At 57.2% G+C, this 19787-nt stretch overlaps 1 protein-coding gene across 1 annotated transcript in view; it reads right to left on the minus strand.

Annotated features, from left to right (window-relative positions):
- Positions 1 to 3881: 3881 nt before the first annotated feature.
- The window catches only part of LOC105818872 (zinc finger protein 423-like), a 29382-nt gene continuing 13476 nt past the window's right edge, over positions 3882 to 19787 (minus strand). The window contains exon 4 of the mRNA XM_012655013.1: positions 3882 to 4574. Within this exon, the coding sequence (XP_012510467.1) occupies positions 4548 to 4574 (27 nt within the window). The 3' untranslated portion in view covers positions 3882 to 4547. The remainder of the gene's footprint in view (positions 4575 to 19787) is intronic.

Genomic DNA, 19787 nt, shown 5'->3' on the forward strand with positions numbered 1-19787 from the left:
TTTTTTATCCTGATTACTGAGCTTTTTGGTGCTCACTTAAATTTTGCCCCTGAGGTGAGTGCTTCACTGACCTCACCCTAGTCGTGGCCCCAACAATTAGAGAGGGTTGCTGAGTCTAAAAGTAGGGTTAACTGGGTAAGAAAAGAAGGGAAGGGCATTCCAGCACGAGGCACAGAGGGCAGAGCCAGCCAGGGGTGTGTGTGGCAAACTGTAAGCTACTTGGTGCTTCTGGACAGAGACCAAGGAAGACAGAGTCGCAAATATTCAGCCTTTGTCAAGCGTTGCAAGATTTCTCCTATTCTCTAACATCAAGAGCGCCATGCAGGGTGCATCATTCTTGGTCACCCTCCTGGCAGGCCTGAGTGAACCAAAATCAACTGTAAGTTGTAAAATGATGGCCCCGTGAACTTGCTTTGACAGGTGACAAGCATTTGGGGGACAAATCCTTTTATGGTACCTTTCTCTTCTCCAAAGGCAACTTCCAACCCACTCCAATAAACACACAACAGTGCACATCACAAGTGCTGTGATGGGCTAGAACCAGAAGCTATGAGTCATTAGGGGGATAGTCAAATTACCTCATGGTTCAAAATGGCTTCTGGAGCTCCAGCTAGTGCATCCAAATTCCATCCATCAGGACAAGGCAAGGAATCAACTCATTTCTTCCCTTTTAGAACAATTCTTAGAATTTGGACACATCACCTCTATTTATATCCCATAGATAGAACCACTATGGCCACCAACAGTAATATGGCCAAACCTAACTTCTAGGAAGGATAGGATATATAATCTGCCCCTTCCCCTCTCCAGTGTAACATGTGTTCAGCTAAAAACTGGTTACTTCGTTAAGGAAAAGGAGGAGAACCTGCAGCTTTCCCCACACAGTACAGTGTCATTTTGTTCATTATCATCATCATTATTATGGTTATAATAAAAATAATAATGGAGGCAGGCACCCGAGGCTGGAAGGTGTCCCAAGGCAGGACACTCAAATCATGGTCCCAATTCTATCCTGAATTTTCTGACCTCGGACAAGATTTTGAACTTCTCTGGGGTTATTTCAAACCACCTAAAATTGAAACCCAATATGAATAAAGATCTCTAAGGATACTTCCAGCTCACTTCCAACTCAGGGCCTTTGCATTTGCTGTGTCCTCTTCCCACTGCTCTTTGACTGTCTAGCTCCCTTCATCCTGAGGGTCTTGACTCAAGTCACTTACTCAGCAAGGCCTTCCTCGCTGCTCCCCGCGTCTGATACATGGTCTCCCCATTAATCACTCACCGCTCTGGCTTTCCCATCAGAGCACTTGTGACCGAGTTGTCATGTGTTCATTGGCATGCTAGCTTGTTAGATGGCTGTCATGTGACTATGAGCTCGACAAGGGCAGGGGCCACATGCACCTGTTCATCTCTTTATCCCCAGTGCCTTGTGCAGTGCCTGGCACACAGGAGCAGCTCGGGAGAGACCTGCTGGCTGGAGGAGTGGATGAACGAATGTATTGAAGTTTTCATCCTGTTTACTGAATATTTGTAGGCGTAGGTCCCAGCCCTAGGAACACGCACATTAGGAAGGAAGAAACACAGATTGTAAGTTAAACAACTGTGAGTTTTAAAGGAGCATTCTCTGTGGCTGGGGAACTTGAGAACATTCTTCCCATGGCAGCTTCTCCACTGAGACCAAAAGCTTTACCCACCTGCTTCTGGAAGCTCTGGGCAGGTACCCAATGACAGGGGCCTGTGGCCCACCGGCCCTGGTGCATTTCCCAGCCTGGACAAAATTGCTCCATGCACAGAGCCACTAGAAGCTAACAATACGCACAGCCAAACACAGCAACCACAAAACTCAGGCTCCCAGTCACCTTCCACTGGCCGATGCCAAGTCCAAACGACGAGTGGCTGGGTTCCTCACACCCTCCAGGCTGCAAGGGGTGTCCTCCTGCAGGAGGTCTGGCTTCATCATCAATGACCATGGCTCTTTCTCTTTCTCTGTACATGGCCCTTGGATGGGCATCATTTGCTGTAAGCCTCCCAGGGACCCTCCAAGGCCCCTTGGAGCTGAGAGGCAAAGTAGCTCATCCCAGCTCCAGATGGTTCCCTGGAAGGGGGTGGTGGGGTCCCCGAGACACAGGTTTATAACACTACTCCCCCACCTCAATACTGCCCGATGGCAAAGAAGCAGTCCCAGCAAGGCCTCGGTGCCCCCCGCCAGCCTCCGCCCCACGTGAAGTCACAAGGGGCTCCCAGCTGAAGCTGCGGGGGCAGAGCCGGCTGGCGAACAATGGGGCCAGGGCGAGGGGGAGTCGGTGGGGTTCCCTGGCTGCCTTGGCACCGCCATAAACCTCATTACGTCGCGGTCCCCTAGGCCGCCTCTCTCCTTACCCAAGGCATCAGCGGGCCTCGCTGCCGATTCCCACACGGCGTGAAAGCTCTTAAACCCCCCGCTGTATTTTTAATGGGGGCAGCGACTAATCTAGCCCTTCGCCACCAACCGTCAAATCACATCTTCTATTGGGACTTACCGAGGGCTCACCTGGGCTCCGTGGGGTCCGGGGCGCATCCGGAGCTGGAGGCAGCCTGAGACGCAGATGCCGCAGTCCCTGCCCCAGGTCAGCCCACAGCCGGGCAACACGGGGGACACTGATGCCCACCCCGAGGTCTTCCCCTGAAACCGCCAATCTCCAGAGAGCTGCAAAGCGGAGTTTGCCGCTTTCAGCTTCCTGGGGGCAGGAGCCCAGCGCTGGCAGGCGCTGCTGCGCGCTTCGCAGCCTAAAATGCCTTTTGAAAACCCGAAAGCCCCACCCACGTGGGAATGTTACACGAGGTGGCAGGAAGGGCAACTCTTACAGGTCACCAGCAGCCCCTGGATATGGGAGTCTTCCAGCAGACGCTGGGTGTAACTCCTCCAAATTCCATGCCCGTGACTCGGTATCACATTGTAATTAGGTGCAATCTGTCCGCCTGTTTCATTCCCGCTCCGCGGAGGGTGATAACCAATTTCCCTGTCCCTTGTGAAGAGTTAGCAAGGAAGGGCCTCCCCAGGCAGGTGCTGGCCTCTGATTGGCAAGTCAGCTGAGCACCAGCGTGGCGGAGGTGACAGAGGTGTGGGAGGCCACACGAAGGAGGGCCGGGGACCGAGGCTGCTGGGTGGGCCCTGAGGCGCCAGCAGCGCCAGGAGCAGGCAACGCAGGCGAGGCACCCAGCGTGCACAACGCAAAGAGACGCTCGTTCTCAAAGACCGCAGGTGCTGCTGGGCCCTGGGACCAAGTGTCTCCTGAATCTTTGCACCGTGGGCACCGGCCTGCCTCACTCTAGACCTGGCCCCGGCCACCAGTCTCAGGGTTCACACGTCCTGCTGATCTCTGTGACTGGGAATCTGCTGCTCCTGCCTGGCTCCGCCTGTAATCCCCAGCCCTGGAGCTCATGGGCTGGGGAGCTGCCGCTTGCCCCTGCCACCTCCCCGTGCCTCACCAAGTCCCACCTGGAGTCCTGGCAAGGGGAGGGTCAGGCACTTTCCCCCCTGCATCCAGCACATAGGAAAACCATCCCAGAGAGGAAAAGCAAAGAAACGTCAGGGGTGAGCATGAGTCCCCAAGCTGCTGCATGGCCTTGGCAAAGCCACCCAGTACCCTTGGGCCTCAGTTTCCCCATCCACAAACGAGAAGATCAGGGTATTTTATCATGAAGGGTTCTTCTCCTCTGACTTCTGTGGCCACTGCCAGCTCGCCCAGTCTGTGTGCATTAGGTTACTACACTTCTTTCCTGAGAGAGGAGGTCCCACGGGCACCTGCGAGCCCGCCAGAACTCACACAGGAACACGCCTCATAGGAGAGGACAGCCCCCGCGTGGCCCCGGGCTGGGAAGGAGAGAACCAGGCAGCCGGATGCTAAGCGCATGGATTCCCTTTATTGAACTGTACTAGTTACTGCAGTCAGATTAAGTCACATTTAAAAGCAGACCATCCAGTTGCACTGAAACCGATTATATTCATTACATAGTTTTAATCACTGTCCGGTGAACTGGCAAATCCAATCAAAGCATTAGTCTTTAATTAAAAAATTAAAAGGAAATATTCAGACAATAGCCAAGCAATCACATCACGATGCACAATTACCTAGAATCGCAATTAAAAAGTAGTTAACCGAAGGGGGGGAAAGAAAAACAAGAAAGAAAAAAAAAAGAAGCAAAGAAAAAAAAATCACACTAATTCTTTTTTTAAAAACTATCAATATAATACATGAAGGAACAAAGGACAATAGTCTTAAAAAGCGGGTTTCTCTAACTCTAGAAATGTAGTCTGCGGCGGAAACTCTAAAAGCACACTAGCTGTAGCAGGACAATAAAAAATACTGAGCATGGAATACTTTTAATCTCTGCCATTAATATTCATTTCCAGCTGCTTATAATAGCAGCGCCTCATGGCCAAATCATTAGAGTTTTACATCTGGGTTGCAAATGACACTTTGATTGGATGTAATGTTCAAATGGCCCTCCCCACGGCGTCTCCGGCAAGCCTTCTGCGGAGAGGTGTCCTGTCGAGCGGTCCCTCACTATGCGTGCTGGCTCATCGTGTGGTTCTGCAAAGGCAAGAAAGGGGACACGCATGAGGGCAGAAGAATGGAGAGCATGCCCGTCCCTCCCACTCGGTGCGTCTATGCCGAGAGCCGCAGAAAAGCGGCGCGATTATCACAAAACAAAATGCAACAAGGAAAAAGTGCTCCAGGGACGCAGCTGCCAAGACGCCACGTTGATGTGGGGCGTGGGGCTCGGTTCCTGTGGCTGCCAACCTGGACTCCCCGTACGTTGTGTTTTTGTTTTTAAGACCATTTAGGTCTTAGCGCGGGGACCAGCGAGGTGGAGGGAAAGGGGAAATGCCAGGAATTAAAACCGTCCCTGTTCGCCTCTCCATCTCCCTTCCAGTCTAACGAGGAGGAGGCTCGGGCTCTGACGCCTGCAGGCTGCCCTCCCAGCCTCCCCCCTCCGCCGGTCCTCCCTGGTAGCTGCTCTGAGCCTGGCAGAGGGAGACGGCAGATGTGCCGTGCTGCTCTCCGGCAGAGACACACCTGAGGGGGCGCAGACATGCGGGGGCCGCGGGAGGCCCAGGTGCCTGCAGCCAAGGCCGGGGACAGGTCACCTAGCAGGAAGGGCACTGGGAGGAGCCTCTGCCCCGGGGGGCTCTGGGAACCTGCCCATTCAGTCATGTGACAGTGCTTGCGCCAGAAGAGAGGGACTTAGCATGGTTTGGCCAAATCTACCTAGGAACCCAGGGCCCAGGTGGGACCCTATGGCCGATGCTTCCCTGTCACCGCAGCCGCGGCATCCCCTCCCTCCTACCGGCTGGAGAGGGCCAGCAGTGTTGATCTGTCTCGGGAACCAGCGGCTGGGGCTGGTATTTGGTATCTGAGAGCCCCCAGTCTTTGTTTCTTTTCAGTGGTTTGTGTTCTAAATTCAGGCCAATTTCCTCAAAGCCGCAGGCGGTGTTCCACCTCATGACCCCTGGAGAAAGGACGTAAAGTCCAGCAGGGGCAGAGGAGCCCTGTTTGGGGTGGCCCAGGACCGCCGATCCCCAGGGTGGCTTCTTCTGCAGCCCCAGCGGGCACCCCAGGCCGCCCTGGGTGGCTGCTGGCGGGCTGGGAGCAGCGGCCTGCAGCTCTGTCACTGACCACCAGGGGTCAGAAGAGGCGCCGTGTCTCTCCTGGGCGCCAGGCCTGGCTGCGAGGGCGGCCAGACGATGCCCGGGGTGAGATGGGGCCACGCCTGCTCCCTGGCACAGGCCCCTGTGGCAGCCCCTTCCCACTGTAGGCACTGCAGCGGCTGTGGCCTCCGTGGTGATGTCACCAACACCTCCGGCAAGCTCACTGCCAGCGAGAGGCAGCCCCCGGCGCCCCATCCACAGGGAGCAGATGTCACCAACACCCACTGCACGGCGTGCCAACTATGCTGTCCTCCTTCCGTGGGCCCCAGGGGGCAGGCGCGTGACTGGGCTTGGCTGGCACGCGTGCTCTGTGCCGTGCAGGGACAGCTCTTTCAATCCTCACAGCAGCTTTACAAGGTGAAGAAATCGAGGCTCAGGAAGGCTAAATTGCTGGCCCAAGGTCACCCAGCGTGGAAGCACAAGGGTTGAACCGGGCAGCTGGAGTCCAAGGGGGCCAGGGGCTCCCCAGTGCCCTGCACCCTGGCGGGGACCTCGGCGCTTGGACCACCGCACTCCGCACCACACACAAGCATCAACTCTGCCAGCACGGCCTGGCACCTCAGTCGGGGGTGTCACGGACCCAGAGGCCACAGATGGGATGCGGGCGGTTTCCATGGGAACCTGCACCCTCCAGCCGAAGCACCTCTCCCTGTGCTTGTGCAGGGACGGCCAGCAGTCCTGTGGGGAGCCGAACCCGCCTACACGCGGACAGCCTCCTTCCTGCTCCAAGCCGCTGCCGACTCAGTTCCCTCCTCCTCTCTCTTCCCTCGCAACCAAGCTGCTCTCGGTCCTCTCGGCACACGGGCCTCTTCCCCATGCTGCAGCCCCCTCGAGGACCCCGGCCCACCTCCCGCGGCCACACCCCCCATGGGCAAGACCAGCCCCCCCCTGCTGAGATGCACGCAGGGCAGCATCGCTTCTCCTCTCGGCCTCACGGCGCCCAGACCAGGACTGCGCGCGCTGTGTCCAGTGCCCGGCAGTGATGTGGCAGGCACAGCTGCCCAGGGGCGACCTGGAGGTCTTGCTTCCCCACCCTGCCAAAGGCCAGTCAAAGGCCCCTGCTATCTGAGCACGGCCTTATTTATTTGTGGGAGGATGGGGAGGAGGAAGAGAAGGGACATTAGACATGGACAGCTCTTTTCCTGTTTTCAAATTACGGCTCCTAGGGCCCCGCACAAAGTAGATGCTCAGGCAACATTTGCGAATGAATCAACGGAAGGAAAAACGAACGACTAGATGGGTGGGACACAGACACGTGGACAGGGGAGAGGGCATTCCGAGTGGGTGCACCAGCGCGGAGTGCGGAGGCTGGACAAGGATGCCAAATAGGGCACCAGTGGGGGTCTCCGCACCGCGGACACACAAAGGCTGGGGGCCTGTGGGCTTGGACGGTGGAGGCCAAGTCCCCACGAACATGGACTTTGCTCCAAAGGCGGCAGAGGCCCACGCCTGGGACCCCTGGTTAGGAAAACACAAGAATGAATGCCGCTTCTCAGGGAAAAGCAACAGTGGGCCTTCTCGCTGCAGGAGCAGTCACAGGTGGTTCTTAGGTTAGACTCAAGAAAGAACTTCCTCATAGAGGGTGCTGAGACAAAAGGATACAACTTCCTTCCCTGAAGTATTGTTACAGGAACAAAAGCCCAGGATGTCACAGCAGATGGAAATGTCAAACCTTGATGCCCTGAGGGGAGCAGGCACCAAACTTCACTGGGCACTGTGTTATTCTATGTTATTAAGCACCTGCTGGATGCTCTGGGCCAGGCACAGCGAGGTGGAGGGGAGACTTCAGCGGGACCCAACCCTCGAGGGACCTGATGTGGGTGGGACACACAGACACCCTAATATTTGTGGGATCAATGGTGCAGATGGCAGCTCAGCTAGGGAGGTGGTCACGGCCACCCCATACGTGTGGGCTGGGGGGACGTGCTGGGGAGCCCAGGGGCTCGGCCGAGGAGCGCATCAGCTCCTCCACAGGCCAAGGACAGTCTCCCGAAGGGCGGAGGGGGTGGCTGGGACCCCTGTCCCCGGGACCCGCCGATCACCCAACACCTGCGCCCTGAGCCACTCTGGCGAGCCGCTGCAACCGTTCAATACCCCGGAAGAGCCGGCAGCCCCTTCCCCACGGCCAAGCCTTCTAAAGAGCTCCCTCCGGCCGGCCTGCTTCTCGCAAGGGCGTCCTGCCTTAATGTCTGTTTCTCTGTTTATGCCTGTGCTATATTTAGCCCCTTCAGAGAAGGAAGAAAATCGTTTTTTAAAGACGCTACCGACCTCACAGACGAACACTTGCCAGCACCATAAAGGCTGGGGGTGGGGGACAGGGAAGGCCTGGAAAGTGCCTAGGGGGGGCCTGGCATCCGTGCGGCCGCGCTGCCTGCCAGGGAGACACAGGTGTGGGGCAGAGGCGCAGGTGAGCGAGATAAAACCGAGAACGGGAGGGGGTGGCGGTGGTGCGCCGCCTCCATCCGTCCTCTCGGCAGGGCTCGCGCACTCTCCCGGGCGGAGGTTTCTAGTACGGCCTGTTTCGGGAGCCTCTGCCTGGCGCACGGGGCCATCTGCCCCAGGGACACAAATCAGTGATGGGTTAGGGGGTGGCCTGGGAGCTGGCACAGAAATCCGCCTGCTGCCAGTGCTGGGGGCCAGAGACGCACAGAAGGAGCCCTCCCTGCTCCCTGCAGAAGTCGTCCTCAGAGCACTCGGGAAGCGGCGCCGGGCCTCTAGAGGCAAAGAAGGCCAGCGTTCACTTACACAGCTGTTCATTCGTTCATTCATTTTTGTTGAATCCCTGCTGGTGACAGCCACTGTGCTCGTCGCTGGGACTTCAGCACAAGGTGATCCTGGTGGTGAAATCAACGCAGGGTGACGTTGCGGGCACAGGCGGAGCGGGGCCAGACCGTCCTTCCCAAAGCACACACTCGAATGGGCCAGTGGAACTCAGGCGGGGTCCAAGTCCAGTGTCACCAGCCTCAGGAGGGAGCCCTGGCTCAGCCCCCTCCGTGCCCCACGACGCAGTCACCAGCACGAACCCTGCGTGCCCCTCGCTAGTCTGCAGCCCAGGATTGCTTCTCAAGCTCTGGGCTCACTCTGTCCCTAGGTCTGGGACTGTGCTTGTCGTCCTTTGGTACCCACCCACCACGCTGTCAAGTGGGAGAGACTAGAGGTGCTTAAACGTGCTGGTGCTTGGCAGTAGGAGCAACGAGAGCGTCTCCGAACATCCCAGCATGCACAGGCATGGGCCAGAGGGATCTCCGCACTGCAGGCCACTCTCGGACGTCGTCATTCGCTGCCCTCCTGTGTTCCAGCTACTGTGACGACAGAATTCCTGTAAAGTCCCAGCACCTTGCCTGGCCCTTAGCAAGTGCCCCATTGGTGCCAGCCACTGCCCTGGGTGACCACGGGTCGGCAGGAAGCCCAAGTCCTGGGCTTGAATCTGCCTCTGCCACGTACTAGCCACGTGGCCTTGATCAAGTTCCCTGACCTCTGGGTTTTGGAGGTCGTTGATAACAAAGCCCTGGGGTCCATGGTGGTCTTCCGGAATAGACCAGTGCTCTGTGACGGAGGGACAGTTGTCTCCCTGCTGGAACCCAGGGACCAAACACGGTTGGGGCTTACAGTGGGGGCCTCATAGAGGTTTAGTGGCCCTCCCCTCTCTGTGTGTCCCAAGGGCCGGCGAGAGCTCGAGAATGCTCCTGAGATGTCCCACCCTGGATGGCCCTGCCCCGGGAGCAGCAGGCATTAGCTAAAGGACCCTCCCTCGTCACCCCTCCCCACGGCCCCCTGGCCAGAACCTCTGGACCCACAAACCGCTGTTTCCCATGCCCACCCTCGGGAACAGAACAGCGTGTCTGGGGAGGAGGGCAGCCTCAGGGAGGCGCGCGGGGGCCGGAGGAGCTGTGCGCTCGCCCACTCATTCACTCACCCACCCATTCACTTCTTCCACCGACCTCCCCGAGTCCCTGCCTGACGGGCCCTGAGCTGGGCCCTGGGCACGCAGAGGGGGAGCCCCCCGCCCCAACACTGAGAGGCTCACAGTTCTACAGCGAGAGTGGAGGTGGCCAGAATCAGACCCTAAAGACCATAAAGAGGCAGAGAAAAAGGACTCGTCCCTGGAAGCCAAGCCCTGGGTCTGGCCCTTGAGTCCCTGTAGCAAGTTAAGACACAGGAACACTCAGCCCCACGCGCCCAGGATGCCCCACCCATGCTGCTCTCCCGCCGCCTGCGGAACCAGCCGGCCTCCACCCTGCCCCCTCGCCACCAGCCTCTGGTTTCCCGGCGGGAAGAGGCCGTGGCTGCCCGCCACCGGGCCACTCCCTGGCGGGCTGCAGCCACAATGGTTCTCGCACGGCTGCATACACAACCAGCTTTCTCCGGGAGCAAGGACCAAGTCCGAGAACCTGCCTTGGCCACGGAGAGATTCTTTTGCCAGGGGAAAAGGTAGATCCTTCAGGCTAAACCCACCACCGTGTCCGAGTAAGCGGGGACGCCGCAGGGCTCTGCTATCTGCTCACTCAGCGAGCAGCACGCCTGCCTCCGCGGTAGGCGAGCCGGCGACCCTCATCCCGGCCCTTCCCAAGCCGCGGCCGAAGGAGGGGTGAGATTTCACGTAGAGGACGGAGGAGAGAGGACGTCTGATCGGGACATGCTTAAGGAAGAAGCTGCCTTCCAGGACAGCAGGGGTCAGGGTTTGCGCCGGGGCGTGTGTCTGCCTGGAGGCAGGACGAACCACCGCGACAGCATGGAGGGGTGAGTAATGCTGAGGACGACCACGGCTACCGTTTATCACCGGCTCACGGTGAGCCAGGCACCACTTTTAACACTTCGCTTGTATGAACTCACTAACCCTCGTGACAGCCCCGTCAGTGAGATACGGTTACCATCCCCATTTCACAGGTGAGCAAACTGAGGCACAGAGAGGTTCAGGTCCGGCGGCCGGTGATGTCAGCACTGGGTCTGCACCCCGGCCGTCCGTCTGCGGAGCCCACTCCGCGCCATGGCACTGTTCTGCTGGTGAAATGTGAAAAGTGCAGCATATGTTGGGGGAACAATGAATAATTCAGCTTGGCAGCAGCGCGGGGTGTGTGCCATGGAGACAGGCCTGGAAAGGAAGGCGGGGGCCTTATTGATGAGGCTCCTTGGTGCCAGACGGGCAGCTTGCCCTTAACTCTGGGCCACGGGGAGCCATTGAAGGTGTTTGAGCTGTGGAGTTACACGAGAAGCAGGCACAGGAAGAAGCTCACCCCTCCAGCCAAAAAGGCTGATCAGCAGGGCCTTCGTGCCCTCCACCCCCCCTGCTCCCCGCCTCTGCTCCCCCGCAAGCCCTGCCTTTCCCCCTACACCCTTCATGCCTTTCCCTCCGGGGAGGTACCGACGCAGGCAGCGCTGCCTCCCCTGTCTGCTGTGTATCACCTGGGCAGCCCCTCTCTGCTTGTGAGCACTTATTTTTAGAAGTGTTTGACAATCGTCCAAGGGTCTAAGATGAACAGATGGCCTGTCTTAAAGGCTCGTATGCTCGCTAGTTTGCACTTCTGACAAACAGCAAGCGTACTCGAGAGCACACCATAAACAGCGCCGAATGAATACTCAGAACACAATTTAGCTAATGCACGTCATTAAAATTAGGAGTGAGTGACAGCCAAGGTTCCCTCTAAATGCCTGCCCAGTGACGCAGCCACTCCCCACGGGGCCAGGGTTGTGACGTGGTTGTGCCCACATCCCCTGTGCCCCCCACACAGCAAGCCACCACCCACCCCACCTACACAGAGGGCAGGCGAGGTGTGCCCGTGTGCAAGCGACACCCATCCGTGGCATCAGAGTGAAGCTGGTGACACGCTGGCTGGGGACAAAGCCCTGGAACGTCCTACAAGGCAGCAGGAGAGCGGCAGCGCCTCAGTGTGCCGGGACGTGCCTGAGGTTTCCCCGTCCGTGCCTCCCAGACAGCAGACAGCCTGTCGTCTGCCACTCCGGAGCAGCAGGAAGTGAGCGTCGCAGTGCTCAGCCAGGGAAGCTGTCTCTCGTGTGACAGCCTCAATCCATTCGGAACTCCTGGCCTAGAGGGAGACTCCAGCTTCCGGGGAGCAAAGGGGGTGGCTTTGGGTGGGGGACGGGGGTCTGCTGCTTTCCCGCAGAACCAAGAGCAGAAGCGGATTCAGGGACCTGAGAGTCAGCTGGGGGACATTCGAGGAAGAGCCACATCCAAACAGCCTCGGACTCAGACTCCGAAGGGGCCGACTGGACCCGGCTTTCTCTTGTTCTCCGGGCTGCTCTCCAGAGCTCAGGTGGGGAGGAGAGCGCCCCTGTCCCTCTCTGAACCCTCTCTGACCAGTACCCTGCAGCACCCAGGACACAAAAGACCAAAGCGGTGGCCTGGTCAACAGTCGGTTCCATGAGAGGGAAACATCTTCCCTCAAGTGAAAACGTGGGAGAAAATATTGTGGAAAAAAAAGCCCAATTCCCAGGGGAGCAGGCTCTGTGCTGCCGTGCTTTGGAAATAAAGCCCACCAGAGGATAGATTATTAGGTGGGAACCGAAACCTTCTATTAGGAGCCTGGCCTGTAAACAGGCTCCCACTCAGAGCCACCCAACAAAACAAGCGAGCTAATAACACCTGCCCGGAGGGACAGAGGACTCGGGGGAACTGTACTTCAGAATGCAAATGGGCCGTCAGTCTGCTTGCGAGCAGAGTCGCAGGCAAGCGCAAGACTTAGACAGCCTTCGCGCAGGGAAAACCGAGTTTTATGGCTGTTGTCACAAGCAAAGGAGATGAAGTATTTCCAGGGCTGCTCATAGATCTGCCCCTCCTGGGCAACAGTCCACACCTGACTCCGAGGCCTGAGCTACTGTGGCCACTGCTGCTGCCGCTGCTGTTTCTCCAAAGGGGGTGGCGGTCCCCAGTCACTAAGCAGGTGGGGGACAGGGTAGCTAGTCCACTCGGGACTCAGGACCGAGAGTTGAAGTGAACTGTGCCACCTGGTACACCTCGGTTCTCGGTCTTGAGTCTCCAGCCCCTCCTGGGTAGGAAGGGTACCCTGGTCTCGTCAACCTCGTGGCCTCCTGTGACATCCACTCTAACCACACCAGCCAGGCGCCTGCTGGGAATCAGGCCCCCAGGGCACGGTTCATTGCAAACAGGATTCCGACACGGGCCCTGACCTCAAAGAGCCTGAGTCGGACCCCTAAAGATGGGGTTCCAACACGATGCAGCGGGGCCAGGAATCTGAATCCGGCGGAGCACACCCACCGCAAAGCCAGAGAACGGCCCACGGCAGAGGTGACGGAACGCCATGAAAGTGACACTGGGGTGGCTGGGTTCCCGAGACGAAGAGGGGCCCTCTCTTCCCGGCTCTGAGTGTGGCTCGAAGAAGATCATGCACGTGGACCACCCGGGAAGATTGAAGCGGCCTGTCAGTGGGGACACCACACTCTCAGGGACGTTTATGCGATGAGAAAGAGCAGACGAATCGGCGATCCGTCTGCCGGGCGGGACTCCGGCCACAGGGCGCCGCGCGTCTGGACAGGGGCCCGGAGCTTAGGGCCGGTGCAGTCGGGTTCACAGAGCGCAGCCCAGGCCAGGCGCAGGGCAGGAAGGCACAAGCTTCGTCCAAAAGGGGCAGCGCTTGCCAGCTCCAGGCGATGCCTGTCACCTGGGAATGTAGGCCCCATGTCACCAGAGCTTCTGGTTTTGTAAAGAAACTGGAAACCTAAACTTTTTTTAATAGGAACTCTCTTGATGTTTGAAGCACTATGCGGGTTAATCGAAACCTGTCTGCAGGTCGAATCTGGCCCATGGGCTACTTGAGGCGTCTGGGGTTTGTGACAGACTCGAGGTGCCCCAAACATACTCCACGGGAGGTGAGGAGCAGCGCTGCTGGGCAGCAGATGGCTCCGTGTCACTTAGAGTCCTCATCCGAGGGGACAGGACGAGGGAGGTGGCACAGTCACGTTCCGAAGAGGAGGATGGAGAGTAGAAAATGAAGTCTGTGGAGGCCAGAACCATCCTGGGCACCGCTGCCTTGTGGGCATGTCCCGCCCAGCCGGCCTGAGTGTGTCTGGGTGCACCAGATGCTAACAAGCCCCGAAAACCAAAGAGCACCAGGGACACGAGGCCCTTCCATCCTCCCTGGACTCACACAGGAGCGCATGGCGTCTCCGTGAGCGTGGATGTGTGTGCAGGGGGGTGTGCACCGTGGGAGGAGCCCTGCCTGCCATGCTGCCTTCGTCAGCACCCCGAGGGACGCGGCGGGAGCTGGGGGCTCTCCAGTCCTTTGAAAGCAGGGCTGTCTCACGGCTGGTCCGCAGAGCAGCAGCAGTTTGCCACACGACCCCGTTCAAGCGTTTGCATCCTAGCTCCCCCTCACGCCCTCTCCGCTTTCAGAGGACTTGAGCGTCCCCCATCCAGCTCCCACAGTGTCCCATGGGAGAAGGAGAGAGAGCCAGGTATTGTGGGGACAGCGCCAGGACGCCACTTACGAGGCGCACCCACCTGCGCACGCACGTGCGTACTCGCGGACACCCCTCAGTCTCACACACGCACTCCCACGGGTACCCCACAGTCCCACACACACACGCCCCCAACACAGTCCAGATGACATGCAGCAAAGTGGTCCAGGGGCTGGTTACTGCTGCTCTGGCCTCTGCCCCCGACTCGTGTGGCTGCCCTGTCCCATGCTCACACCGCCGTGGGATCCCTCCAACGGCCCCACCTGCCCAGGACCGGAGGCCCCCTGCAGGCCCCCTCCTAGCAGAGGGAACATGAGAAAACCCAGTGCCCATGAGAAGCACGGTCCAGGCTGTCTCTTCCTCGAAGAGGCTCTGCCCGAACTGCCCAGTGGGTCCCAACCCACCCAGAACACATCCCGAGCCCTGGCCGTGGCGCGGACGGCCCCGCAGGCTCTGGTGCCCACGCCACCTTCTGCCAGCTCCCTGGACACGCCCTCCCAGCGGCCACTCCCACTACCGGGACGCTCCCCGACACCGCAGTCCTCCCAGGCTGCTTCTCATCTGAGGCCACCGCCTTGGAGCGGCCTTCCCAGCGAACCAGTGGCCACCCCTCCCAGCGCCACTCCTCACCCGCGGACCTTCCCCCGAAGCTCGTTCTTCCACCTGCAGCAACCTGGCGGTTCACCCGTCACGGACGACTGCCCCCTGCTACACCCCAAGCTCCGCGAGGCAGGGACCTGGTCTCTCGGCTCTCTGCTGTACCCCTCGTGTTGGCTCAGAGCCCAGACTCGGTGAAAACTCGGCAGATATTTCTGGAATGGCAGCCTGCACGCTGCTGTGGCAAAGCCAAGCCCCCACTTCCACGGTTAGGGAGAGAAGAAATACAGTCGCCCTCCCGTCCCCTTGCCCCTGCCCTGCCCAGGTCTTGGTATACTTTTTTCTTAAAAGTGAGAGGGATCCTTTGAGAACACTATGCTAGGTGGGACAAGCCGTCACAGAAGGACAAATATTGTATGATTCCTCTCCTACGAGGTCCCTACAACAGTCAAGTTCATAGAGACAGAAAGCGGAATGCTGGCTGCCAGGGCGGGGGGAGGAGGAATGGGGGTAGCGTTTCATGAGAACGGCGTTTCTGTCGGGGAAGATGAGGAAGTTCTGAAGACGGATGGCGGCAATGGTTGCACAACGAGTGAATGTCCCTAATCCCCCGACCTGCGCACTCACAATGGTTACGACGGTAAATCCCATGTGTATTCCACCACGGCTAGAAACAGGCCGGGCAGCATCCTGGGGTAAGCAGGCAGGGGCAGAGGGGGTCGCATTCTGCACAAGAGCACACTCCTGGGTGCTGGGGCTGGGAGTTGCACAGGCCACACAGCCCATGGAGCCCTCACCTGGGTGAGAAGGAGCTTCAGCTTCCAGGGGACAACACACCACCTGCCAAGCGCTAGCTGGCCCTGGCTCAAGACCTTCTCCATGTTCGTGACACAAGGGGCTTCCTCTGTCACACAGGAGCTGACACTGCGGTCAACAGTGCGGCTCCCAGCACCAGGCCGCAGAAGAACAGCCGACCTTAAGAGACCCCTGGGACTGGGCGGCGGCTCTTTCCCCTGCGCACAGGGGCCTGACGCACGCTGCAGGGAGGCTCACCTGCGGTCACTAACAGGGCCAGGGGACGGGCCCCAGGGTTTGGAAGGCCACTGGAGGCGTGTCGTGTTCTCCCTGGCACGCAGGGGGAGGAGGAGGAGAGCCAAGTCACGCCCCCACGCGTTAACTATTTGGCCACTTTGGAAAAACCTAACGTAAGAGGGCATTTCCCCCTTGACACTGCCCGACTCCGTGTGGGCTTTGCCACTTTAAATATTTATTCATCGAAATGTGATGAGAAAAGCGAGCTCTACATCAAGTCATCATATTCCACAAATGAAAAATCAGGACAAATAACCAATAGCCAGGACGGAATACTTGAAACCAGGACTGCACTGGAAAATCTAGGTCACATGGTCACTAGTTATACAGAACACATATGTTAGGTCCCTGAACTAACCCAGTACGTTCAGGATTTGTAAATGATATAGGGAAATTTCGATCATATCCATTTCTACTGTCTTCCAAGTTTTTGTTAAAAAGAAAACTTTCCCGCATCCTCAACATTTCTAGAAAATTAACCCCTGCAGATAAAGGGCTGTTCTGGCAGATGTTCGAAGATGCTCCTCCTCAGAAAACACGGCCAGTCTCCCCCCAGAATGGCTTCCGGAGCCCGCACGGCCAGCCCCCCCTTGCTGACAGACCCCCTGGCTGCAGGGCCAGAAGACGGACCTAATTTGCTGTGATGAATCGTGTGCATGCACCAGTGATCAAAACTACAGCTGAGACCGATTACATTTTATGATTACGACAGTTCTAAACACGTAGGCATACACCCTTGCCAGTCCAGAGAGAGTCCTGCCTGGCACAAAACGAGGGGCAAAGGGGGATCCTGCCATCCAGAAAGGAAGAGCTCCATGGGCTGCCTGTTCCTTGGAAGCTGTCCCCTTGTCTGCTCTCTCGTACGCACTCGGCCTCCAGCCACACTGTTGGCACATGGCCGCTGCCAGACACCTGCCCTACCATGCCCAGGTGCATCGGCTCTACACCTTCCCGTCCACCCCCAGACAGAACTCACTGGTTTCCATGAGGCAAACCAAGAGTTCTCTATACCCCTGGTCTGTCCTATCCCACTCAACTCACCAGAGGGGTGTGTGTGTGTTTAGGTGTATTCAGTTTTAAAGTGGGGAGAGAGAGGAGTAACAGTTAAATGTGGAATTAAGAGCATATGAGGAAGGCATCATTAAAGCTCTGTAGTTCCTGGGACATACCTCATACTTAGTACCGATGGATGATGGTGGTGAAGCACCATGTAGCTGGATGGATGGAGAGATGGATGGTAGATGATGAGTAGATGGATGGATGGATGGATGGTTGGATGATGGATAGATGGATCGATTGATGGATGGACGGGTGGATAGACTGGTAAATGGAGGGATGGGTTGGTGAATGAATGTGTGGATGAATGGATGGATTGATTGATGGATGAGTGGATAGGTGGATGGATTGGTGAGTAGATGGATGGGTGGGTGGATGAATGGGCAGATGATGGATGGACTGATGGGTAGATGAATGGATGGACAGATGGATAGGAGGATGAATGAGTGGATGATAGACGGATTGATGAATGGATGGATGAGTGGATGGATAAATGTGTAGATGGAGAGGATGGATGAATGGTGGGAGGAAGATAAGTGCATGAATAAGTAGGTAGGATGATAAATGAGCTGGTGAGAAGACAATGGAATTTGGAGTTCATGTCTTGCCTTGGATACTTACTGTCTTTGTGGCCCTAGGAAAGTCACTTCATTCCTCTAAGTACCCATTTACTCACCTAAAAAGTGGAACTAATAATATCTACCTCATAGCCTTGTTATGAGCCTCAAGCTAGATAACATATATAAAAGGTTCTACAACACATGAAATGCTAAACAGACATTTAATGTTGCCATAACTGATGCCAACCACAAGGTTTTGCCATAACTGTCAACTCAGAGGCATGGATGATCCCCCATTTTTGACGTGGCAGCTTCCAGAGCAGGGATGGGGAGACAGAGACGGTGCTTCAGGTCAGTGATGCCACCATCTGGAATGCGCACCCAGGTCTGGCTTCAGCAGGGGAGCTGGTCCCTGAGCAGGGAAGCAGGGAGCCTCACTTGCTCCTCCTCTGCTCCAGCACTCACACCCGAATGGGTAGAATCCACCCCCACTCCCACCGCGGGCTCCGCTTGTCCCTGCCAACCAGGTCCCAGGGCTCGCTTCCCAGGTCTGCAGCACAGTGAGGGCAGAGGGCACCTCCGGTGGCCCAGGCTGCTGAGGCATCAGTGAGACGCATTTGCAAACTGTACAGTGTTTCGAGAGGGGCCACAAACTCAGGGTCCAGGTGGGTAACGAACCAGGTAAGGTAGGCCAGGTGGGGGCTGAGTTGAACCAGGAGCACAGCCCCGTGTTCAAAGGGGGCAGCTGATTGTTGCCACCTGAGGCTGGTCCAGGGGCTGCCCCATCTGATTAGTAGAACAATCGAGACGTCCAGCCATGTAGTGTGGTGGGAAAGAGAACAGAACGCGGGGCTGGCGGCCCCGGGGAGTCGGCTCACCTCCGTGTGCCTCGGTGTGCGTCGTAACTCCAGAGGCACTGTGAGGGTTGAATGTTCTGATGCATAAAAGTGCTGAGAACAATGTCTGGCACTTAATAAGCACTAGATAAATATTAGCCATTATAATTATAGGAACCTCCCTGTTTTGAAATATGGACGACCACTTAAAGGTTCCACGGTCCGCAGGCTGTGTGTCTTCACGCTCCACTCTATAAAAATGCTCAATGTTGCGGCAACCATGGCTTCTCCCTGTGCGTGTGTCCCCTCTCCGCTGTGTGGGGGAGACGGGGCGAGATTATTCTGGATCCTCCCGTACCCCACCAGGAACCCACCCCCTGCCCCAGACAATTCCAGCACCTGCCTCCTCCCGCCCTCACCACACTTCCCACCGGCACCACACTGTCTATTCTGAGACCCCAAAGAGTTAAGATGCTCCAGTAGTGGATGTATCACAATGAACCAAAACATACGACCAATTAAACTATAACACACAGAGGAGGTGCTCCAACTTAAGAGATGTTGTAATGAAGAACGTGCTGTATCTTAAAATCCATCAGTGAGATATGGTAACAGCTACCACATACTGGACTCTTGCTACGTGCCGGAAACGGGGCTACTTACTCTTCGTATATTATCTTTGCTTCTCCCAGTCATCCCCATTTTACTGACGAAGAAACTGAGGCTCCGAAGGCAGAGCAGCTTGCTAAGTCATCTAGCTGGTAAGAGGTGTCATCTGGATTTCAGCCCACATGGCCCGGTCCTAAGACTGCTACTTCCTTCCCTCTCGCTGTCCCCTGGTGCCAGCTAAAGGAGACCCCAAACTGAAACTGTCACCTGCCCTCACCCAAACTACAGCCACATAGGAATCTCACTGCAGCCCCGGACATGCCCCAGCCTGTCCATGTTTGATTTTGTCTAAACTTCAGAAGCAGGGCGCATAGATCCACGTTCGTTATTGACACAGCAAAATTAATTTTCTGCCGTCTCCTCCCTCTCCTCTCCACGCCTGGCCCCCAGCCCCTAACTCTCCTGTGCGTGCTGATATGCGGCTGCTGACCGGTGCTCCTGAAATGCCAACTTGCATTCTCAGCGTTAATTTCCTTCTAAATGTCATTAGTAATTGTTCCTGCTTGACCAAAGAGTGCAACGCAGGGTTCCACTGAGAGAGTACCTGGTCTCTTGTCGATGGGGGCCAGACCATGACCCCCAGCCGTGCCAGACCCCAGCATCCTGGCTGCAGGCAGCCAGCCCCACTCCCAGCAGGTCGGGAAGACAGACCGCTGCATCCAGAGATGGGTATAACACGGATGGCTCCACGACACAAACAGCCTACCCGTGCTACCAGGGCAATGGCTGGAGGCTCAGGCTGCAGGGCCAGGCTGCCTGGGTCCAGGTCCCATCTCTGCCACTGCCTAGCTATGCCTCCATCCCCCCATCTGTGAAATGGGGATTATGTAATAGCAGCATTGGAGGCCGGGC

The sequence above is a fragment of the Propithecus coquereli genome, unplaced genomic scaffold, assembly GCF_000956105.1.
Source record: "Propithecus coquereli isolate 6110/MARCELLA unplaced genomic scaffold, Pcoq_1.0 Scaffold458, whole genome shotgun sequence".
NCBI lineage: Eukaryota > Metazoa > Chordata > Mammalia > Primates > Indriidae > Propithecus > Propithecus coquereli.